Genomic DNA, 25,288 nt, shown 5'->3' on the forward strand with positions numbered 1-25,288 from the left:
ACCTCAACCGAATGCAGAATAAATTCAGACCGGTAAGTTGTGTGGCGAGCAGAACAAACGGTAATAACAGCAGGACACGACATCAAATTATTGTGTAGGTGATAAGCGAGCGAACTATGTCCGTATATGGCAACGATTACAAGTCGCTAGAACGTAACTATGAGTATAACGCTATCGATGAATACGCCAAGCAAACCGTCGTATCAAGCGAGGAGGAATGAGGCAGGCGGTGTGCAGCTGCTGTCGAAACAGCCACGTCGCTAGGGCGAGCCCAACGAGCAAGCATGCAATGGCAATGAATACGACCGGCAAACTGTCGTAACAAACGATAGGGGATAATGCGCTATACTGAACTGTAGAGGCAGCCGGTTAAACGACTAATTCACTTTATTACATAAGCAAAGTGAGTCATGCGCTATACTGAATCGTGGAGGCAACCGATTAAACGATCAACCAACTACATTACTTAAGCAAGGTAAAATTGGCTATGGCAAGCCCAACGAGCAAGCATGCAATGGCAATGAATACGACCGGCAAACTGCCGTAGCAAACGATAGGGGATAATGCGCTATACTGAACTGTAGAGGCAACCGGTTAAACGACTAACCGACTTTATTACATAAGCAAAGTAAAAGTGGCTAGGGCGAGCCCAACGGGCCAGCACGCAATGGCAATGAATACGACCGGCCAACTGTCGTAGCAAGCGACAGGGGATAATGCACTTTACTGAACTGTAGAGGCAACCGGTTAAACGACTAACCAACTTTTATGCAAGCAACATAAAAATCGCTAGGGCGAGCCCAACGAGCAAAACACGCAATGGCAAAGTCCAACCAACTTTATTAGTTAAGCAAAATAAAAAGTACGAGGAAAGTGCAAAGGCAATGAATACGACAGGTGAAGAGTCGTAGCAACGATTGCGAAACAATATTAACATCTACTGTGAGAGAGTCGATAAAACTAAAACTTAAAGTGTTATGACTGAGTAGGCCATTGTTTGTAGTATGGTAAACATATTTAAAGTTAATTGCAATGTGGACAGCATGTGAACTGTCGCGTCGACCCATCGGCTTGACAAGTCGGAGAACTATTAAATTGCAAGGACTTCGAATGTACATATCAAACGGGAGGCTAAAGTGCCTGGAAAGCCGGGCCAAGGTCAGTACTTACGGTACTTTGTGCGTGAGGAGGAAGGCGACGCAGGACGGCCCATTCTCTCAGACGCGGGATTCTCGTCGCGGTGGCAATCGACTGCAGGATGGCTGCCCGAGCACTTAGAACATTTATGGGCATACCGGCATGGGTTGTAGGGCGATGAACAATGCCCCTTATTCCATGAAATACAAATGGTGCTGCTATAAGATGGCCTTTGGGATGCTCCAGCGGTGTGGAAGTTGTAAAGCTGGACGTTTATCTGTGACCAGTCGGTCAGGTGAGTTGCCGCAGCGTGTTCGCGGAAGGCTTGGTCGTAAGTAAACCACGCACGGCCCCCGAAAAGACGGTAAGTGCGGACAATAAGTAGCTTATACAAGACCAGGTCCTTCCAGCGTTGAGGGAAATGGGATGACAGTATCAGTGAGAAGATAGAAAACGCCTCGGTCCAACTAACTATGTCGTCGAATCGGCGTTTGGTTTTCTTTGGCTGGCTTGTAAGCACTAAACGACCATCTAGCATGAGTTGGGGTTCCTCAGCCGTTGCTGGGGCCAAGTTCGCGGGCATCAAATCGTTCAGGTCGATAAATTTTCCTGAAACAATCTGTGATACCAATTTGGATGGAATGGGCGAATATCCAGGGCCTACTACGAAAGGCTTGTATAATGTGGGCATGATGGAAGCCCAGGGGGATGACGCTGAAAACAACGAGCTTGGCGTACTGCCAGTGGAGCTCACACTTAATGAGGGAGGCAACGAAGCGTTGGCGTTTGGCAATGAAAATGTTGGTAAAAAGGAAGGAACTGACCTACCTCCGCTGAGGGAGCTTGCTGGGGTTTGACTGGGAGATACAGCTCCGCTTGGATCTAGAAAAGACGTTATTGTGGAGGCGAACGGGCCCTCAAGGAGCGACGAAGAGCCTTGAGTTGGTGTGGTGTTTTGAGCCGCCATTGCCTGGCTGACAGCGAGCTGAATAGCCGCCAAAACGTCTGGAGACAGCGACGCTGAAGGCGAGCCAGACGACAAGGTGGAGGACGTCGTCGACTTGGAAATTTTCTGGGGAGGTTTTACTCATGTTTACAGTGAAAAAGAGGGGGGGGGGGGGACAAGGAAAAACTAGAAAAACTCTTGGTGCAAATCCACCAGCACTGCAAACACGGCAAGTAAGCCCTTGATAATGCCCTGGGTCCCTCCCGCACATTGTTGGGAAGACCGCTGAGCAGCATGCATTGTCTCGATTTTAACTTCGCCTAAATTTCATTTAGCCACATTTCTCTTCTCTTCCCTTCCCTTCCCTTCTCTTCTCTTTTCTTCCCTTCCCTTCCATTCAATTCCTCTATTCTTCTTCTTCCCTTTCTTCTCTTCCCTTCCCTTCTCTTCTCTTCCCTATCCCTTCCTCTCTCTTTCTTCCCTTCTCTTCCCTTTTCTTCTCTTCCCTTCTCTTCTCTCCTCTTCTCTTCTCTTCTCTTCTCCTCTCTTCAGTAGCTTCAAAATAAATATTCAGAAATTCAATTTCCTTCAGCTGTTTTTCTTTCTCTCGAAAGACAAATTAGATTAAAGGATAAAAACGAAGTCCATCAATTTCTTCATCGTTTCCACTCAAGTGAGCACACTACACTTCAAAACGAAGTCAGGTGACATTTCGAAATTTGCTGATCACCAACTCACAAGTGAATTAAATTTATTTACTTACAAATATTCTTTTTTCTTTCGGCGCATTCAAAGAGGAGACAACAAGACATTCCAAATTCAACTGACATAGTTATGATTTATTTGCCCGGATTGTCAACAAACCGAATAATCATCATTCAATATTTTGGTTGATTTTCCGTACAAACGAGAAGGAAGAAAATGCCAACGAAAAAGACCTTGGTTGTTTAATTTTCTAAAACAATTTCCAGTTAATTCTAAGTGAAAAAATAGTCGACAGAATATTTTTTTTTAATTAAGAAAAAAATATTTTTAAAAATCATGTCAGAGTGATTTTATTCGACCCGTGAAAAAATAGTACGCATAATAATTAGTAGTTGGCTCTCAACCCATTTTCTTTTGTTTTGTATCAAATAGTACTAACTAAATAGTTATTTTTCTTTCGCGTGTTAAATAAAATCTACTCGCCATTACATGTGAGTAGAGTTTGGTAGGTGTGTTTGTAACAGTCGACTGAACATAGCCGACGCAGAGGCACTTGGAAAGTCAAGTGGCCCCTAAACGATACCTCTCAACGAAAGCTAATTACACATTATTATCACAAATTGGGAGACACTGCAACACCACTTACACTTAATTTTCTACTTCCATTTTTATATTAAGGAGTTACAACAGAGAAAATTAGGATTAAATTGACTTCCTATCAAGGATGACGATGGAAATTATTTGGGCAAATTACTTGCACGCGTCCATGAAATGGCGATCTTTTTTGTAAAGATTCTGTCATCATAAACAAGTTTAGATACGACAAAATGGATTGATAAAAACTTGCGTGATTGATCGTCAGTAAATGTTTTTTTAGGAGTTGGTGACGGGAATAGTGTTTGTATATTGTGTACGTCTCTTTAAGATTTACTGACAATACTTCTCTATTTTTGAACCAATTGAGTCCGTTTACCTTCGAAAATATACATAAAACAAACTCGTATTTTATATTTAACATAGAAAAGTGTTCTAACGCAGAAAAATATTTTTTCTTCGGGTACACTTTCCTAATGAGGACGTAAAGAAACCCTAGCAGTGACCACCCTCAGTGCCTACACCTCATACTAACCACCTCTCGTTCATAACTCATTGTAAAACGCATTTGACCATATCCATATGGAAAAGAGCGCTATATAGCTATCATAATTAAGGTAAAGGTAAAGTACCTATATTTAACGTCGTTAGTTCCTTCAGTTGAAATTCAACTGCTATCAATGGAAGCCGACGGTGCGCACTTTACTCCCTCTCTCTATCAGTGCTCTGTTTTAAGAGTATTCAAAGCTGAAGCTACACGGATTAGAGAGAAGTCGAAACAGACGTGGAGATCCTGAGGATCGAACCATGGACCTCAAGCTCTGAAGTAACCAACTGAGCTACGCCTGCTCCTATTAATAATTACTAACAATAATAATAATAATAATCTCCCCAAAAACAAGTTGAAATTCGTGTGCTATTGAAAACGTGAGAGTCGTGTGCCATAGAAAATTAATCAAGGTTGGTGGTAATGAGCGTGGATTGTATCATTTATTTTAACTTAGCCTCTGGCTTGGTATGGACTGAACTCCTATTATCACGACCTTAAATAAAAATATGTCTATCACTGAAATCGCCATTGAACAGATAATGTTAAACTAATTTGTGCAAATCTTGACTTTTTATCTCTTCCTGTTATGTATAATGCCATCAATATTGCCACAACAACTGAAGTAACTTTAGTAACTTTATATAAGAATATAAGTTTGCCTAATGAAAACAAAATGTTGTACTTCATTCTTGGAAAGTGGTGGCGTAAATCGCACTTGCATTTTCCTAAATATTTACGCGTCTTTAGTATTTGAAGAGCAAGTGCGTCTAATTAGGAACCTCTTGAACCAAAAAAGCATTCATTATTATTGTTTGCTCAAAACTTTGCGCGCGTAAATTGAAATGAAGTCAATATATTGGATTATCATTGAAGTTTTTGTACACGGGAAAGGCTATATTCATTGGAAACAAATCATTATGACATTAGTGCTTTAAGCAAACTGAATGGAGTGATTTTCCTCAGCCAAATAAACAGTTTCTAGTAGGAAATTGGCCTATAATAGTAAAAAGACAAAAGAAAACGATGGAAATAAGTTCTACAAACCTGTAGTATTCTACTAACTAGCTATTTCACGGTGTGAGGAAAATCACTCTGTTTAAGATACTAATAAAGATACTCCAATTTAATGAGAGCTCAAGGAGTAAGATTATTTTTACGGCAACTTTAAAATACGATTAGGAGAGCGCACGCAACGACAGCTCTTCACTAACTAACAAGCCAATTGATTTACCATCCTGTTCCCTTTATAATTATGACCTGACGGACTCGTTAAGACATCGAACGCTTTTCTTCAGCTTCCGTAGGAAGAGTGGGACGAAGGCTGTCGATAGTCACCGGATCCACAAGCCATTTCACAGGCCTTGAAATAAGGCTGTGCCGCAGCAAAGACTGAGACGCTCACAGGAAACGAAAAGGTGTTGGTGACTACACGAAGAAGTGAAATAATTGCAAAGATCTCTGGAGATTTATTTACGACGAGGTAAGAAGATATTTTAAGTCTTTTTGGATTTATTTATTGTGTGTAGATGTCGTTAAATAAAACCTGAGGCTACTAGACGATTATGCAAAAAAAGGGGCCAAGCAAAGGTTCTCATCGAAAACTTCGACTTCAGTTTTTAAAATATCGGATAGTCGATCTGAATCAAGACAGTTATGATATATCTAGTATTATGAGGGCCAATCGATCCATATTATTATTGTATTAGTTGTTTAGTTGTTTAGTTGTTAATTAGAACTGAGTAGAACATTCGATAACATTCTGTAACCTTCTACTTGAGTTATGTTAGAGAAAATGTCTAGAACCCTCTAGAAGCTTCGATGCTTAGTCATTTTTCATTTAGTACATTTACAAAGAACATTCGGGAATGGTGTAATAATCATATTTAGAAATATCGTAATGTCTATATTCAGAAATAAGTTAGGTATATAAGGAGTACAGCCAGAGCTGTGAGTTTAGCCCTCGTAAAGTACAAGCCTTCGCTCAGCATAAGTCATCAAGTTGCCTGCCGTTCTAATAGCTGGTCAACAGAGTACTACACAGAAGAAGAAGAAGAGGAAGAAGAAGAACAAAGAACAAGAACAAGTACTAAAAGCTCTGGAGGCAAGCTAGAGTGCAAACAATATATCCGTGAAATATTAGTAATACTAACTTACACTATTTTATGCTAATTCTATCGTTTTCTTTTGTTTAACTAACACTATTTTGAACAATTTGAAACTGACTGTTTGTAACATTTAGGTCAAGTTAGCTAGACTAAGTTAGGTTTCAGTCTAGTTATACAATATTTGATACCTAAAAGTTAGTGTTGGTGTTATTAAAACACATTTGACAACAATTCACTGGGTCTTATGTGTTTCCTAGAAACTCGTGCGTAACACTAGACTGGCTGAAAATAAAACTAACCAAACAAATGTATTACTCTTCAATGTAATAACACCCATAAATGTAATACCCACCATATAAATGCAATAAAAATCAACCATAAATGTAATAACACCCATAAATGTAATACCCACCATATAAATGCAATAAAAATCAACCATAAATGTAATAACAACCATAAATGTAATAAAAATCAACCATAAATTTAATACCCACCATAAATGTAATCAGTACCCACCATAAATGTAATAGCAGTCAACCATAAATGTGATAATCGACCCCACCATAAATGTAATAACATTTAACCATAAATGTAATAATCAAAACCCACCATAAATGTAATAACCCCTCCAACCATAACTGTAATAATCAAGTATTCCAGAGAGTCAAACAAAGTGTTCAATCAACAAACAACTCTGAGCAGCATTGTTTGAGTGTTTCTTCAAACACAGTGGGTGGGGTCACATACAGCCGTTTTGGATACGAATGGAAGTGCAAGAAACGGCTGTTAACGCAGGCTTATCACGTGACTGTGGGATTTGTTTTGTGACAGAGAGAAAATATGATGTAATAGTTCTAAAATAAATAAATAAGTTAATTTCTTCAACTGTTATCAAAATTGTGCGAAACTTTGCTCCTGTTGACGCAGGCCATTCAATTGACCTTTGGATTTGTGAGAAAATATTATGTACATCGGTATGCAAAACGGCTGTTTACCCAGGCTATCACGTGGTATGTGACACCACCCACTGTGTTTGACGAAACACTCAAGCAATGCTGCTCAGAGTTGGTTGTTGATTGAACACTTTTTTTGACTCTCCGAAATACCTGGTTATTACATTTAAGGGTAATACAACAAATAGCTTAATCATTCAGCTAGCTATTCATTCATCGTTTGCAACCACGTGGTTTTTGCTGTCAACCACGGGTATTTTGCTGGGTTTTCGGTTCCAATCATAAAACAATCCCTATGACCATATAGAGCCACAAATAATACAACTCTGAGCAAAGAATTGGAGTATTAGAGCATTTCTGATACGAGCTATGTCGAGTGAAGTTTCTGTATTTTTTAAGTAAATGTATGGCGAAAACTCGCTGGTGGACCAGTTTGGTCCACACCAGGATGGCAGCCGAAATAAAAAGAGTATTTCATGAAGGCAACCATGATTCATAATTCTTAAAGATTATTATCCTGCGATCCATAAGTTGAATTTCGGCGGATCAGCACAATTTCACATTCTTCAATATGAAGATCCGACTTTAATAATGATATATATAACTTGAAATTATCCTTCCAGCGCAGACACAAACCAGGTTACCATGCAGATAATTCACATTTTAATTACTTTAATTTTCATAAACATGCGAAAAACTCTGTGTCTCTGTGTTGCACGCTGAAATTAGGTTTTTTGCTGCGGCCAGTCAAAAATATTAAAGGTACCAACTGATTAGGTTTGATTGACCGCAGCGAAAAAACAAATTTCAGCGTGCCGCTCACAGATACAGAGTTTGCTTGTTTGACGAAAATTGCAGTAAAGCTAATCAGTTGTCTCTTACGTACGTACGAACACGTCATTGAACTATTTTGAATTTATTTGTCACTAAAATAGCTATGTTATATAACGCCCAATACTGTCAAAACCTTTCGGGTAGAGAGTTTCATTTGTATGGCAGTCAACAGTTCTATAAATGCTGGCCCATTGTCTTATGGATTTCTTAATCTTTTGAGTGATTAAATTAATTTTCTTATAATTCAAGGGCAATTTTTGGCTAAGTTTAATGGTTATAAAAAGCGTATACGTGGTGAGATACTGAGGTGTTTTGTGATTGTATGTTTAATATTGCAAGCAAAGAAAGAAAATAAAAGGATGAATGAAATAATGAAAGGAAGGAGAAAGGAAGGGAAAAAGTAAAGAGGAAAAGGGGGAGGTAAAAAGAAGAATAACAAGAAAATACAAATTTACGCATCTATTTTTAAATCAGTCCTCGAAAATAATATTTTTCAAGCACATTTTCCCCGAAATGAAGAACACCATGTATCAGTAACTAAGACTGAAGTAGACAAATTCACATCGAATCTTTGTAGTTACGTATAGAAACGATTCCGGCTTTCTGGTGGGTACTCCAACTGATTCTAACTATAGAACAGACAGCGGGCATGCAGTTTAACATGCGTCTCTGTAGTCCTTTTCCAGTTCGTAAAATATGATTACATCAGACTCATTGACCCCCTGGGCCCGGTTATACGAAGGGGGAATAGCGCTATTCACGGGATAAATCCTTATCCAGTGAATAAATTTATTGAAAACAGCTACGACTTATCCACTGGATAAGGATTTATAAGTTGGTTACTTCGCTATCCATCCTTCGTACAACCGGGCCCATATGATTTCGCTTCTCTCAGCCCTAGCGAATTAGCCAATCATGCAGCGAACATTTTGTTCGTAACTCAATTTGATAAAACATAGCGTTTTACTTGGAAATAAAGAAAATATAACGCATCCGTAAAACGGTCATCAAATTTCGTCGTCGTTGGTGGAAAATATTTCGTTTTGAAAAGAGATAACAAGATACTTCACCTCCTGAGGGTTATCCTCATTTCAGGCCAGAGGTGTTTCAGGGTTCGATCTGTGAGTTAGCCGTGCCCTGACTTTGATCAGCCCAGAGGTTGTTTCAGGGTTCTATCTGTGAGTTAGCCGTGCCCTGACTTAGATCAGCCCTGAGGTCGTTTCAGGGTTTGATCTGTGAGTTAGCCGTGCCCTGACTTTGATCAGCCCAGAGGTTGTTTCAGGGTTCAATCTGTGAGTTAGCCGTGCCCTGACTTTGATCAGCCCAGAGGTTGTTTCAGGGTTCGATCTGTGAGTTAGCCGTGCCCTGACTTAGATCAGCCCAGAGGGTGTTTCAGGGTTTGATCTGTGAGTTAGCCGTGCCCTGGCTTTGATCTGCCCAGAGGTGGTTTTAGGGTTTGATCTGTGAGTTAGCCGTGCCCTGGCTTTGATCTGCCCAGAGGTGGTTTTAGGGTTTGATCTGTGAGTTAGCCGTGCCCTGACTTTGATCAGCCCAGAGGTTGTTTCAGGGTTCGATCTGTGTGTTAGCCGTGCCCTGACTTTGATCAGCCCAGAGGTTGTTTCAGGGTTTGATCTGTGTGTTAGCCGTGCCCTGACTTTGATCAGCCCAGAGGCTGTTTCAGGGTTCAATCTGTGAGTTAGCCGTGCCCTGACTTTGATCAGCCCAGAGGTTGTTTCAGGGTTTGATCTGTGAGTTAGCTGTGCCCTGACTTTGATCAGCCCAGAGGTTGTTTCAGGGTTCAATCTGTGAGTTAGCCTTGCCCTGACTTAGATCATAACAGAATTTGTTTCAGGTTTCAATCTGTGAGTTAGCCGTGCCCTGACTTTGATCAGCCCAGAGGTTGTTTCAGGGTTTGATCTGTGAGTTAGCCGTGCCCTGACTTTGATCAGCACAGAGGTGGTTTCAGGGTTTGATCTGTGAGTTAGCCGTGCCCTGACTTTGATCAGCCCAGAGGTTATTTCAGGGTTTGATCTGTGAGTCAGCCATGCCCTGACTTGATCAGCCCAGATGTTGTTTGCAGGGTTTGAATTGATAGGTGAGTTAGCCATGCCTTGACTTAGATCAAACCAGAGGTTGTTCCAGGGTTCGTTATGTGAGAAGCCACGCCCTTACTTAGATCAGAGTAGATTTTGTTTTAGATTTCGATTAAACTGAATCGATTTTTGCTTTAGCCGAAACTGGCTTTGATTTTAATTTTGATCTTCTTAAACCACTTTTTTGAACTGTACGTGCGATTTTAAAATGGCATAAACTGAAATATCTTAGATCTTAAATCGGTTTCTTCAACCCTAATTAAGTGTGGCTCCTAAATTATCTGATACGGATTTATGAGATTGAGTGTCTTAAAACTTAACAATGGACTCATACTTGACCCCATTTATAGACACAATTTATATTATTTAATTAAGCACCAAAAACGATTTTGTTAAGCCAGCTTTCTCAACTAAGAGCTACGCTAAAAGATTAAACGTTCAGCGCTAAAAACGGTCTTAAAACGCCCCTGCTTCAGTTGTGTTTTCAACGTTTGCCATGTAGTCATGAAAGCAGTCAATTAGCAGCCGCTTCCAGTTTCTAGAAGTTGTTTTACTAAGTTTTCCGTTGACAAAAATCTAAACAGCTTAATGAGTAGTCTGTTTTTTTTGTTTTGTATTTTTTTACTCCGGTTATTTTCTTATTTTAAGCCATCAACATTCAATTCTAATTGGTATCCATTCACTAATAAAAGTTGAGCAAAGTACAGTGTTTTTCGAGCGACCTGTTTTAGACTCTAGTAACACATCCTTCAATTTAACACAGAGCATTCTATACTTGCACTTAAACCGTATTTCCTCTGTGTTTATTCGTTTTAAGCGTTAATCTATTTAGTCTTCCGCCTCTTAAGACCGAAGGTTTCTGATTTTGCCCCGGCATGTTTTGAATTATGACTTATATGATTTGAAGACAGATCAAAACATTTCGAAAAATTCAACTGAAATCAGTTTCCAAAACTCTCGACCGATATTTTGTACAAAGCTAAGATTCCTTTAAGAACATCAACTGAAAAAGAACTGAAAGAACTTATATTAATAATCTCAGTTTATTTCGAACACTTAAACATATTTTAACGATGTAATAAGTAAAGAAAAAATGGCAAGAAAAGGACACTTTTGCTTGGCGCTTGTTTTGCTTTGAACACACAGACACTTTCGCTAATCGAAAATGACTATTCATTTCCTTCGATTTGATAACAAATCCAAGTTGAGATTTGAAAGTTACTTTTAATTTCATATTTCATCCATTATAGACACTTTAATAAAAGGTTAAGCTAAATAATTGCCGTTTAAAACGTAAGCGTTTTGATTCAGGCGTAAATACTTCCTTGCAACATCATGTTCTTTGATCGAGTTGTCCAGCTGGCGTCTTCCTATAAAACTATCAGTCTTATAAAAACACAACTTCGTAGCAAATTCCTTAGATTATTTTGTAAAAAAAATTGTTTCAGGAATAAAGAAAAGAAGAAATGAAGTGTTCTTTACTCAAACCTGTGCTAAATCTTTTTTAGCGGTTTTTTTTTTTTTTTTTTTTCTTTTCCCCACAATAATAGTTCACGTTCAACTTAAACTAGGTGGCGCCGCACGTACCGATCAATCGTTTCCGATGAGTTTAAAACACAAGCGTTTTTCTGTTTAAAAAAAAGAAAATAAAGGAAATTTCTGGTGCATTTTAAAAAGATCTTTCAAGGCTGTTACCACACTTTGAAAATGAGACTCCAAAATCACTGATTTAACGGCATTTTATTACAAAGGTCGATATGAGTTAAGTACAACTTTTTTTGTGAAATTTTCCGCGCGACATGGGTTTTACAGGAAGCAACGAATAAAAATTTGGCGCTTGGCACGCTGTCAGTTTTGAATAAACTTCCTAAAACGTGAAAAAACCGAAAAAATTAAAAAAACTAAAAAATTTCGAAGTCTTCGTTGAAAAATTAAGGAAACTGAAAAGAGAAACCATGGATGTTAACTCATAGTCTGAGAATGTATACCAAATCCTATTTTTTTCAGTGAAAAGAAATACTTTCGTCAAAATAAAATCCAAATTGGTTAGTTTTTTTTAATCCTACTTCTCACTAAAACACAAAGCCAAAATTCATTTTCCCCATTTTATTTTTATTTTTTTAAGTTTTCATTCCGAAACGACTGACACTAGACCTTTTGGCTATATTTCTCTTCTTTGTTATAATCATTAAATTGTAATTCCAAACAAAGGGAACGATATTTATTTTGTAAGCCTTTTTGTTCGTGTCAGTCCCTTTAATTAAGTTCAGCTATGACCGCTTTTCCTTCAAGCAATGAAATAGTTTATAGTTTTAACCTTTTGCTAGAAATGAGATAATTCTCTTGTCGGCAGAGATAAAATAGATGGGTAAACACTCTTGTTCTCTTTGGAAAATATAACTCCAAAAGCGGAGGGAGTGAGCGTAAGAAACAGGAAAGCTGATGATTAAATTCTCTTCGAAAATCTTCCGAAATGAATAATATGATGGCGTTACTTCAGGACGTACATTAAAAGATTGACTTCAAATGCCTCGGGTCCTTGAGTTTTGTTTACCATAACGTACAGAAATCTAGTAAACATCGATAGGATTTTAAAGCGTTCGTTTATGCTATTCAAGTGAGTTCTGGGCTGCTTTCCTGTTTACTTCCCCCATCATTAGGATACATTAGCATCAAGTCTGTTTGATCATTTTTTTCTGCATTAACGACAATTTGTACCAATATAGTCATCTTCTGTGCTGGTCATGAGTTCTAGGATATTGATTGTTGTTGAATTTTTCTTTCTTTTTTTTTTTTTTCTGTTTTGGTTCACTTTTCGTGACAACTGGAATTTATCTTTGGAATTCAAGGGTGTGAGAGAAACTGTCGCACGATATTTTCGCTATTACCGAGACTCCGCTTTCTTAGGCTCTTATATGAAAGAAAACTCCTATTCAACAACTTGCAGTCACAGAACTGACATATTTGTGCTTCTGATTATTGAAGAATATTTTCGCTGCTTTTTTTTCGAACCTCATTTTAGAATCTTGAAAAATATAGAACTTTAAAATCGGAGAAGCTAGTTTCTTCTGACTTTGACCTGTATGCTTGATTTGCCTTACTGGACTCTTCTAACGTGTTCTTACCGTGTACTTGTGCAACACGTCCTCAACATAAACAATGTGATCTTTCAAGGAAACTTTGGAATCTTCTACGATTTACAATGTTGGATATTCTTTTTACGACATTTCTCCTCAGAAAAAGAGCATCTACTTTTACAAAAGGGTTCTTAGGAAATGCATGGCATCCCATAAATTAAAAAAAAAAAAAAAAAAAAAAACCCTAGAAAAGCGTAGGCGGTTTACTTAGTCGGGCTTACATCAATATCCCTTAAACAACACACACTCGCAAAAAGAGATTTCAAAAATTCCAGTTATAGAAAATCACTAATCCATCGACAGAACCACATCCCGCTAAATGATTTGAATGCACTTGTACAAAGTTCATGATCACGTATCCTTTATTTGATTGTCTAGCCAACTGTCAGATAGCAAAAAGGACAGTTTAAGTCTAGTTTTTTCCCGCGAGTAATTGTTCAAGGGTTTTCCACGTTTCGCATTTGACGCAGCCCGGTAGCAGCTGCGCGTCTCGCGCTTCTATTATTAATTTGAAGACGCACGATCCACTGGTCGCTTTATCATGAACCAACAATGCAATAATATGCAAGTTCCGGGGATCAAGAGGTTTTTCTTTCTTTTAATGGCGGTATTGGGCGCTTTTCGACTCAATATCCTACATGGAACTCCTACATTCTGAGGTGCCTGGCTGTACATAATCTCTTTCCCATGTGGCATTTGTTTATGTTTGAAGCAGATTGTTTTCCATTTAGGACAAGGCGTTTCACCCAATTAAGCCCTGAGCAAGTAACAGGACATAAAGGAGTTGAACAAATCATAGTAGTGATATATAAATTCTGATGACGTACCTTTAGCTGACGCACTTCAACGCGCGCTTCTAATAGTATAAAAACCTATCCAATGATAACTTGCTCTCACTGTGCTCTCATTTTTTCTAAGTAGTTTTTCTCTGACACCCTCCTTTGGTCTGAAATCAGATTATCAGATCAGACACTGGAGTTAGTTTGTTAATCACTGAACAATTAGCCGTTGCAGTTTTTCAGCTCTGAATCTCAAGAAAACGGGTAAGCAATATTCCAATTATTCCTGAGCAAAACTGATTTAAGTCGATAAATATCTTCTCAGTCAACTGTTAGTTTTAAATATAGACTCTCGCTAGCTTAGTTTTATTTCACATTATACTTTTTGGTGTAATTTTAAACGTCAATAGAAAAACAAGGGTTGAAAATTTTGATCAAATCTTGCTAATTTGTCAGGACGCCACAGCAATTTCTACGCCATATATTTCTAGGATCTTTCTCCACAATAACTTTAAAGTTTTTTTCTGTTTCTTCTCTCCATTTTATTATGAAACTCATTTCTAGCTTTGAGTCCACTTTCACCGAAGTAGTTGACGTACGATTGAATTTTATCTTCAGTTTGTATTCTTTCGTTTTAAGTCTTTCTTATGCTCTCTACCGAAAAGGGAAAAAAAGAAAAAAAAAAAGTGTTTTCAGTATTTAGTTTGCCGATATTTATATATTCATTCGTTTTGCGAAAAGCTGTTTCCCATTCACAAGAAAAATGAAATGAAAAAGTAGGACTATCGGAAATTATTGGGCTATAGAACTGAAACCGCCCTTTTTTAAATTTTTCTTTTTTTGAAGCCGCCCTCTCGAATTGGCCAGTGCCAATTGTCCTCGGCCCAATTTGTGAAATATCTGAAGTCGCAGTCAAAAATCACTTTGATTTTCTCTTTGGTTATTATATTATTTTATAATCTTCTCAATAATCATATTTTAAAGTCGTAGGTATTTTCTAAGTTTAAGGTAGTGTTGAGAGTTCTATAAATTTGACAAATATCAATCTTTTAGGTAACGGTCTAAATTCGCTGTAATGTTATGCTAAGCGGAATTTTGCAACCGAACTGATAAGTCTCCAAACCGCAAACACTGGACTATCTATGTCCTTATTCGAGAAGCCTAAGGATAGCACGAATTGCAGATCCCGTCCCGCGGGATCCCATGATGATGGTTCATATTCTACTGAGATTCGATCAAAGCCTTGTTAAATTAAAGGATGCGTCCTTTCTCAGTATTGCAGTCACGCATATCAAAAGACAATTTCATTTAGTTTCATTAGCGTCACCAGGGAACGGGTATCAATTCAGCAGCAATTACTTCACAACGGGGCTCTTAATAGCGACAACGTCAGCATCTGATCGAAGAGTTCGTCTGTTGGCATGCCAGTTACAAGTACATTTTCTTCAAATTCCTCAGTATTTCAAACGAATCTCAAATCTGGAAATAACCGGTTTCAACCTGTTCTGGTAGTGGCATGCATTAGGTATACCAGTTTCGTGCAGTGCGCGGTCCAAAACACTTTAAAATCTTATTCGTTTGATTTAAACAATTGATTTGCTAAATGAAAGAAGAACTGCGATCATTTCCAGCCAATTACTAGCAGTATCCTGTAAATGATAATGGCTCGTAAAGGAGAGTCGTTTTTTTTTCCATGAAAAGTTGGGCTTGCTTTGAATAGAATAACATGACATTAAGAATCGATCTATTCAGTATGATATAGCCAAAATACTCCTTATTTTATAAATAAATACAGATTACTTTATGTTACTTTCCTCTTAAATCTTACATGTAATATTTCCTGACGTTTCGACAAGAATTGATCTTGTTTAATTTTTAAACCCTAATTTGAGTATGATTAGCTTCCATAACTAAGCTTCGAACCGTTTTCGGATAATTGCTCTTTTGTTTTGAAGACGCATTTTCATAGAATCAACTGGTAAAGGTCTTCGGTATTGTTTTCGTTCAAGCAGATGCCGTTATAACGTTACACATACGATGTTTATGGCTTAATTAACACGGAATTTCCCCTCACTCGCTCCCTCCGGGCCATAAATGCCCTTTAGCAAGAAAGTACGACTTATCTGGAAAAGTTAAGTACCTCTGATCGATTGTTTTGATTTCTGGTCAGTTATCGCCTTTAAAACGCGATAAATATATGTAGATCGCGGACCGGATTAAGTCAAAAGGAGTGCAAAAAAATCTTTTAAACTTAAGAAGAAGCAAAAACAAAAACTAAACAAAACGATCGTTGAAGCAGAAGTTTTGTCTCTTAATCCAAAAGCTTCCGGAAAAATAAATTTGAGTAAAAGAAAACTAAGAAAATAGAATGAATGAAGACTGCGTAGAGTGAAGGAAATCGCAGCAGCCAAAACCACGGCTTTCGGATTTTTCCTATTAATATTTTAAAAATTTGTTTGGCCAAAACATCGTTGGATAGCTTTACTTTTCTCCCAGAGGTTGTTACTTGATTCACAGGAAATCTCTGCCATTGTGAAACGTTTGAATTAGTTTTTCCTATAGGAGCCGTATCCTGTTTTTCTCCATTGAACATTTCAATGCGATTGTATTTAAGCTTCCTCAGCCGGTATGTGCCATGTGGGAGTTAGCAAAACTGCTATTCAAATCTATTGTGCGAATTTCTTTGGTATATATATTACATGAGACCCGCCAGCTAGTTGCGTGAATTTTGAGAATCACGTTTGTTTTTTGTAACTGTCTTTTTGAAAAGTGCGAAAAATAGCAGAGATAAACAACGCCTGGATAAGCTTGATTTGGAGATTATCAAGGCTTAGCTTCGTACGTATTTTTAATAACTTCCTATCCTCATTGACAAGTGAACACCTCTCTTAATTTTATTCCTTAATTCAAAATATCTTTTCTAGTTATTATTTATGTCATTCAATTTTTAGTTTCCAATAATATCTAAAAGTGAGGCAGAGCGCGGAAATGAAATAGAAAAAAAGAACAAAAGACCGCCATGATGGTTTTTTAAAAATATGGCGTTCATGACGTCACATGATATCAAAACAAAAACAAATACAGGCAATTGACGTCACTGCTTGTTTATGTGGGGGATAGAATCGCCAAATCCAATAAAAAATTCAACAAAATTTGCTCCTAGCGAAACAGTTTAATCTAAAATGGCCTGGTTTTCAGATATATGTGTTAATATGTACTAAAAAATATTTGCTGCGTTTGCTGGCTATTCTTCTTCTCTTTGTGGATTGATACGGGTTTTAGGACCATTTTCGGTGAATTTGCGTTGATTTGACTCCGTCCGACGACCATGATCCTTTGCGTTGTGACGTCATAGTGAAATAGGGCAATTCTTCCCCCCACTTGCTTGCCACAGATAGTTTGATTCCAAATTAAATATAATATAACTAAAACCAAATTTAAATTAATTTTAAACCAATTTCGGCTTTTTAGCTTAAGATTTTCACAAGACAATTTCCAAGAATTGGAAGAAGGCCACATCAAGGTTCGTGAGTTAGGGGGTGTGGAATGTAGCTTTTATGCAAATAAGGAAAAACGACCAGCTACGTGATTGGTTAAAGAAAGCGCTCAGTAATTCATTAATTGCATTTGATTGATTGCAATGTAGCAAACTTCTTTATGCCACGAAAGACTGAGCTAGGCTGGTGATCTCATCCGAAATATTTTTACCTGACAGTTATTAAAAATATTATGTTATGGCACATTTAATCGGATGTTTTTGTCAACGATTACGCTTCATTGGTTCAAGCAGACACTCGGTCTAAATAGCATTAACAGTTCATCTTCATGATAGTAATGGCAAGTAGCATTAGATTTCTGATTGAGAAGGATCTTTCTTTGTGGAGTTTTTCCGTTCCGATAGATAAACATGACAAAAAACTTCCGTTACGAGAAGAGAATGGAACTATAGTTCAATATTTAAGTTCATTTTTTTTGTATACGTCTACACATACATATTACTACTTTTGAATTATTTGTCCATATAATATTTTATTATTAATTATTAGCTAGCATAATTTTTAACTTATTTACTTAATTTATTCTGTAAGTGTCCCCGATTAGTGCGCTACTTGTGGCATGCTAGAAGTTTGACACATTAATAAAGTTTATGTTTGTGTGTGTGCGTGTGTGTGTATGTATGTGTGTGTGTGTGTGTGTGTGTGTGTATGTATATAGCTAGGTGGGTAGGTAGGTAGGTAGGTAGGTAAGTAGGTAGGTAGGTAGGTAGGTAGGTAGGTAGGTAGGTAGGTAGGTAGGTAGGTGTGCATGTATGTGGAAAAGAAACAGAAAAGGAGAGAAAGCGAAAAAAATAAACTGCTGGGAAAGAAGGACTGAACGCAGAGAAAGAAAAAAAATGAAAAAATGAAAAAATAAAAGATAGAAGGGAATAAAAAAAAAAAAGAAAGAAGAAAAAATTGATTTGACATGATTTGAAGGGCGGATTACAGGGGGTGAATTTGGTTGTCCCCTTTTGAGTTGAAAATAATAACAGGGCGCTATATGATGCCTTTCTAAGTAACTGCCGTTCTCCTTGAAACCGGCCGTTCTAGATTCGCCACTGGGTTTACTATAAGATACTCATGCATATGACGTTGCTTTTTTCACAGATATTAGTATCACCATGGAAACTAAAGTGATAGTCATGTTAATTGGTTTAGCCTGTCTGTGCACAGCCTCGCCCTCCACTCCACAAGAATATGACAAGGGGCTTAGCGAACAGCAATCGATTAGTAAACCACTGGACGAACGATCATCGATATCTAGATTTGCACAGAAATGTCCACCTGGTCTGTGGTGTGGAAAAAAGCGAGGACTGAACAAGAGGACTAAAGACAGACTCTCCATGACGAAGTTTGCCGGTCATGATTGTCCCCCCGGAATTTGGTGCGGCAAAAAACGACAAGTGAATTTGAAGGCATTTGAAACACCACAGCATCAAGCACAAAACGTACAAACTGTTAACCCACAAGCTGAAGAAATCAACCCCAATAAAGCCAACAAAGTTTTCCCAGAAAATCTCAAGCAAGGCCCAATAGATGAGAAGCTTTTCCGCCGTATTGAAGATGACTGTCCCCCCGGATTGTGGTGCGGCAAGAAACGAAGTGCACCTAGTAAATTAGCAGATCGTTCTTCTACTAACTGTCCCCCCGGATTATGGTGCGGTAAATAAAACGTACGTCCAACAATCTCCAAGAATGATCAAGATAACTAGCTTAAAGCCTTTCTGAGAAATATATCTCCATTTGAAATTCATTAATAAAAAAAAGAAGAGGTTAAGTAATTGAAGGTGGACTCGTTTGAAGCTCTTCCATATTTTTAGATTAAAAGACTTAGCGGTATTAAAGATAACTGAGATATATAAAGTTGCAATTAATGTTGAAGTATATTAAAAACTCCGAAATTAAGTGAAGAACTAAATAGTTTTTCGAAATTGCAGAGGTCACTTGAGAGCAGAATATTTGTGGATTTGACTGTGAAACGTTTCTAGGCGGAGAAAACAATAAAATTAATGAGAGATCAATTTGACTGGAGTATTATTTGTATTTTGTGACCACGTAATTTTCCTGGGATTTTTCGAGAACCACGCGTTTCTCCATCCACTCCTACGCAATACTCCAGTTTCGAGTTCTCGGTTAGCGACCGCTGGACTCTAAGCCGCGTGTTCGCTTCTAACGCGAAAACGAGGCTATCCCTGTATTGCTGGCGTGACAACAACAACAATCCCTTATCAACGAGTGTGTTTTTTATTCCAAGTAGTAGCAAAAGTCAGTAATACGGTGATTTTATTTGAAATTTTTAAGTGAACTAATTCAATGGAAACCATTCCATCGCTTGATGAGCTAAAAAAGTTTACTGTCAAGGAATTACGCGAGATTTTACGTCGTGAAAATCAGACGTCGAGTGGAAACAAGTCTGACCTTGTGATTCGATGTCACACAACTTTCCAAAGGAAAGATTTAAGATTACAAGGAGATGCTGAGACCAAGGATCATTATGTAAAACCGCAAGCCAGAGAGCAAGCATTAGTAAATATCGTATCAAACACTAAAAGCAACGAAGAAACAACCTACGAAAAGCTATCGCGTGAATGTTCACACTGCCAGTGGAGCAAGGACTTACGAAACCTACCCACGTTTAACCTTGTGCAGCTTTACGATTACCTTGTAACCAAGACATCCAAGTATAACCACACATCTATTCAGACATCAGCTTACAAAAAACTCAAAGCGTATCAGTTTTTTAAAGAGGGACATATCAAAGACATTCGAGTCGGTTGTTCTACGAGAGTTACGTATGTCGAAGCAGAAGTGTTGGCTTCCATGAAGCAAGAGAAATACAAGGCCATTATCTCTTTCACTCATCTTGGAGATGTTTTAAAAGCTGCTTGTATGTGCCCAGCAGGGAGGGGTGTACATGGTCGTGGCCATTGTAATCATGTTGGTGGGGTCTTATTTGCCATGGAAGACTTCTCCCATAGAGGTTTGAAGGAAAGCTGTGAGCCAGTGTCATGCACATCAAGGCTATGTAGTTGGAATGTACCTCGAAATGTTCGGATACAGCCTAAGCCAGTGGATGACATCGTAATTACAAAGTATAGCTTTGGAAAAGAAGCAAGAAAAAAAGCAAAAAAACAGCCTGTATGATCCAAGGGCTCCAGATGACAGACAAATAAACACAGGAAGACTTGAAACACTGTGTTCCAATCTTGCTCAATCTATGCAAAGCTCTTCATTTTTCTTGTTTCATGATATCAAGCCTCTGCAAGTTGATGATGAGAATTTGATTATTGACAATGTTTGTGAGTCAGTTCCTGAAAGTGCACCAGATATTGAAATAGAACAAGATATTGAGTTGCCATTCAATGATTTTTATGACATTTCAACTATGAATTTTAAGTCAATGATTGACATTTATACTGAGAAAGCTGATGACAATGAAATAGAAACAATTGAGAGGATGACAAGAGGACAGAGTGCAAATGCATCTTGGCGGGAATTAAAGAGGATTAAACTGACTGCTTCAAATTTCAAATCTGCAGCAGTCAGGACGTCAGAACCTGATAAGCTGCTAAAGAGGATGATGTATATCCCTGATGTCAGAAAGCCTGTTCCAGCACTTGAATATGGACAGTTGCATGAATCTGTTGCAGTTGAAGACTACATTGCAGTGAAAGCTAGAGAGGGGAATGCAAATTTGAAAGTCTGGGAAGTAGGAACAATTATTTCAAAAGTCAGGCCAGGATATGGGGCAAGCCTTGACAGAATGGTTTTCGACCAGAATGCTAATGGGCAGAAGCAGGGTGGATTAGAAGTGAAATGTCCTTTTTCGAAGAAAGGAATGTCTGTTGAAGAAGCATGCCAGGACAAAAACTTCTGTTTATCAATACGAGACGGTCAAGTTCCTAAACTAAAACATGGTCATCAATACTACTATCAAGTCCAGGGACAAATGTTTGTCTGTGAGCTACAATGGATTGATTTTGTAGTTTGGTTTGGTCCAGCAAACTTGAACATTGAAAGAGTATACTTTGATAGACAGTGGTGGTTTAGTTTTGTTCTACCAAGGATCGAATACTTCTATCGAAGGGCATTTCTCCCCGAAGTGTTTACAAGAAGAGTTCAGCATGGCATCCCACTTTATAAGCATGGTGGTTGGAAAAGTTTCAAGAAGACACAAAAGGCCAAAAGAAGTGTTTAGCCTTGTAAAATATAGTTAAAGTGCAGTCAGTAGTTACATGTACATGTATTTTGTGGGTATACTGACTGCAGGCTATTAACAATTTTGCACAAATTTTTATCAACATATGGTTTGTTTTTAAGAAAAACGTTTTTGGACAAAACAAGTCACTGTATTTTTATTACTAAATCTTACATACATGATTTGTATGAAATGTACAAAAAGTTCTTGGTTACTTGATAGCTAAATAGTCATTCGAAGACTTTTATAGTAGAAAAATACTTTTGTAATTATCTTAATAATAATCTCATTATTAATCAGATACATTTTGGTGGGAGTAAAGGTGGCAAAAAATTAGTTAGATAGGAGCAAACAGTAAATATCTGATTAGCTACATGAGATAGACTTAAAGGCAGGGTCCCATCAAGAATATGATATCCCTTTATTCTCCCTATTGCTCGCTCCACATGAATGCGTACAGATGCAATATGCACTGTCTCTTGAACTTCTTCAGCAGTAAGCTGATTTCTACTACCTTTGTAAGGAGGAATGTTTAAATGTACTCCCTGAGGTAAGATGTCTCCAATATCAAACCCCCTGTCAGCCATGACATTATCCCCAGTATTAAGAAATTGGATTAAGCCTGATTGCTGAGTTATAAACTTATCTGAAACCCTTCCACCCCACAGTTTAGAAACAAAGGTTACTTGACCATTTGGAGAAATACCAATTAAAGCTTTAAAAGTGTTGTGGTGTTTGTAATTCGACCATGTTAATGATTGCGCTGTCATAGAAGAGGGAACCTCCACAAATATCTCTGTACAATCAATTATTACCCTTGTTGTTGGATACAGAGCAAACTGCTCTGGCATATTTCTTCTCACTGCACTTTGAGAAGGAAATGGAAATAACTGGTCTAATTCAAAATATAAAAAATTTATCCAGGTACAAAAAATCTTGGAAAAATGACCCATAGAGATGTTAAACCTATCAGCTAAATCCCTGACAAAAAGACCAACTTTAAGTCTAACTAATACCATAAAAAACTCATTTATAAATGTTATGTTCCTTTTGGGACCTGGTTTCTTTTTGCCTTGTTCTTGATATGTCTGGGAATCTTTTACATCACCACTGCCCCAATACTGCATTTTTTCAAGTTTTGGTTCAATGTAATTAAAAAAGTGCACAAGTGTATCATAGTTGGGGAATCCAGTGTAAAACTGAATGGCAGAGTCATCATCTTTAAATTTCTGAAGGCTGAATTCCCTTTCTTTGTAGTCATCAAGTTCTTTCTGTAAATTTCCCACTTTAACCCTAAGACTGTTCAACATCTCTGACTTGACTTCTAGCCTTTCCTGCATAGTCTGTTGGTATTCGCAAGGGTACTTAGGTGTTTGAGTAAAGGTGAAGGCATAATCATGGTCATTATTCTTTGAAGATGATGGAAAATCAAATGACCAGTCAGTCTGTGTGGATTTTTCTTGTACCTGCAATACAACAAGAAAGTTTTTTGTCAAGTTTACTCTCATAAATATATAATAATAAATATAGCAATGAACAACAATAACATTATGGGTAGTTATTTAAAACAGCACAACACATTTATAAGTTTTACAAACATTTATATTTGAGCACTTGGATGGCATTCTGTGCTGCTATCAGTGCAACATAAAATGAGACTTATTAGTTTTATACTCGCAAGGTAAACCCATAATACCAAGGGTATATTTTTTGGGCAAAAGAAAAAAACCATTCATAATAGTTTGTATGTAACTACCTGAGGCATATCAGTTTCGTCAGTCTCGCATACATTTACTGCAGGTTCACTGGGGCTCTCTTCAAGGTCCTTTTTCTCTTCAATGTCAATGTAAACGCTTTGTTCTTGAGGCTTTGGTGACACATTTTCTTTACTTTTTAACACTCTTCTTGTCAAAACTCTTCTTGTCTTTTTCTTGGGTTGAGGTGACCACTCGAAAATCGATGGCTCTGCACCTGCAACAACAGTGAAACGATAGTGATAAATAGGTAATTTTAAACAGTGAAACGAGTTTTGAGTAAGCTACTAGGTTCGAGCTAGTCTATAATGGGCACAAGGAAAGTAGAATTTAATGTATCTGACTTTTTACTTATCATTTGACTGAAAGAACATGTTATAAGCCATTACATAGGCTCCATGCATGCAGTAAGCATTTTGAATGAAACAATCAAACAAAGTAAATCCAGCTTGATCGATAATCACTTAGCTCACGTACCTGGCCGTAACCTATGTCGCGTTCCTCCTGGAGGTTTGTAAATGTCTTCTTGCTGAAAATGTTTATCGCAGACCACTGTAGATGGCTTAACATAAAATCCATCTCTCCCATGCTGCCTCTTGATCAAGTTGCACCAGCGAGTTCGCAAAGATACCTTCGCTGGGAACTGGAAAAACCGAATGTTTGAACGGCTTCCATCGTTCAAGTATTCAAAGCTATTGCAAGCTGCTGCTGCACATTGCTTTCCTCGGCTTCTTTGCCTTTTCTTGTTAGTATTATTTACCTCCATAAGTCGTTGAAACGATCAAAAAGCTTTCTTAACAGCAACTAATACTAAAAACCTCTTATATCTGTCACAGAGAGATGAGTTCGTATACAGGGATAGCCTCGATTCCAAGTTATCGAAGCGCGCCCCAATATCTTTTTCCAGCGGTCTTACGCGATCTAGCAAAGGGAGTATTTCCATCTGCGCATGGCTTTATGAGACTAAAATGCATTAAGATTCCTTACGCACAACAACAGTGGCGTAACCAGGGATCTTGCAGGGGAGGTGCACAGGCAATGATTTGCAGAACCCAAACAAACAAAAAACAAAAACAAATACAAAAAAAAAAAAAAAGAGAAGGAAATAATGGGTGAATGATTCTTAAAAAACTCTACAATATGCAGATGGAAAGTGGTCTTCATTTAATCAAAAAACATTTACATGCAATTTTAAAGCAGAAGGAGATAGATGAGCGGACCTTAAGCTTTTACGGGGGGATGCAGGTGTACCCTGTGCTCCCCCCTGGTTACGGCCCTGAACACTACGGCAAAAAGGCGCGCACACCGCAGGGGCGGCGGAAGCTGAAAAATTTTGGGGGGGCACTCCAATATTTCACGGTACCTTGAAATGACCCCCCCCTTCCTGTTTAGCTTGATTACAAACGTGTATGTGTGATATTTCAATCAGTAACATTTTGCGCGCATTAAACCACTTGCAATTGTGCTGAGAGACACAAAAATGATGCAAGTCGTCGCTAGATATATCGTATATTTTTTAGATACAGAAAATTATGTAATATCAAAATAATAAATAATGGTAATCATAACCAAATCTCATGCGTTTTTTTTTTGTGTGTGTGAGGCATTATATTTTGGGGGGCCAGGCCCCCCAAAAAAATCTAGTGGGGGGGGGGGGGGCAGTGCCCCCCGGCCCCCCCGCTTCCGCCGCCCCTGCACCATAGGAAGAGAGCTGGGAGTTAAAAATCTCTAGAAGTCAACCAAGGCCGTTGAAGTCAGGAGGAAGTTTTGAAGGAAATGAAACGAAATGAAACCCTTTTCCTATTAGCCATTCCGTAGTTGAGAAAATAACTGGGTCGAGTTGACATTGCAGTGCATTGTTTTAGGGGACGATAAAGACGCCACCTTGGAAATATGAATCCTAAAACAGTCCAACAATGCACTGCAATATTCGACCCAGTTTTTCCCCTCAAACTCGGAATGAG

At 38.1% G+C, this 25,288-nt stretch overlaps 2 protein-coding genes and 1 pseudogene across 2 annotated transcripts; 2 read left to right on the top strand and 1 right to left on the bottom strand.

The window, feature by feature from the left end:
- Positions 1-13,936: 13,936 nt before the first annotated feature.
- Positions 13,937-19,393, top strand: LOC116291611 (uncharacterized). Its single transcript, XM_031698791.2, has 2 exons — positions 13,937-14,097; positions 18,480-19,393. Exon 2 carries the CDS (start codon positions 18,494-18,496, stop codon positions 19,040-19,042), a length of 549 nt encoding a protein of 182 aa, XP_031554651.1. The 5' UTR covers positions 13,937-14,097; positions 18,480-18,493; the 3' UTR covers positions 19,043-19,393.
- A 93-nt stretch (positions 19,394-19,486) lies between these two features.
- LOC148906369 (uncharacterized) lies at positions 19,487-22,298 on the top strand (annotated as a pseudogene).
- LOC148906370 (uncharacterized) lies at positions 21,713-24,257 on the bottom strand. The gene is made up of 3 exons (XM_089037739.1): positions 23,802-24,257; positions 23,327-23,541; positions 21,713-23,036 (listed from the first exon to the last, which is right to left on the bottom strand). The coding sequence occupies exons 1-3, from the start codon at positions 24,088-24,090 to the stop codon at positions 21,867-21,869; spliced, it is 1,674 nt and encodes a 557-aa protein (XP_088893865.1). The 5' UTR covers positions 24,091-24,257; the 3' UTR covers positions 21,713-21,866.
- Between the last annotated feature and the right edge of the window lie 1,031 nt (positions 24,258-25,288).

Source organism: Actinia tenebrosa, unplaced genomic scaffold, assembly GCF_029948245.1.
Source record: "Actinia tenebrosa isolate PJP-AT-01 unplaced genomic scaffold, QUT_ActTen_1.0 PGA_scaffold5__44_contigs__length_20552954, whole genome shotgun sequence".
NCBI lineage: Eukaryota > Metazoa > Cnidaria > Anthozoa > Actiniaria > Actiniidae > Actinia > Actinia tenebrosa.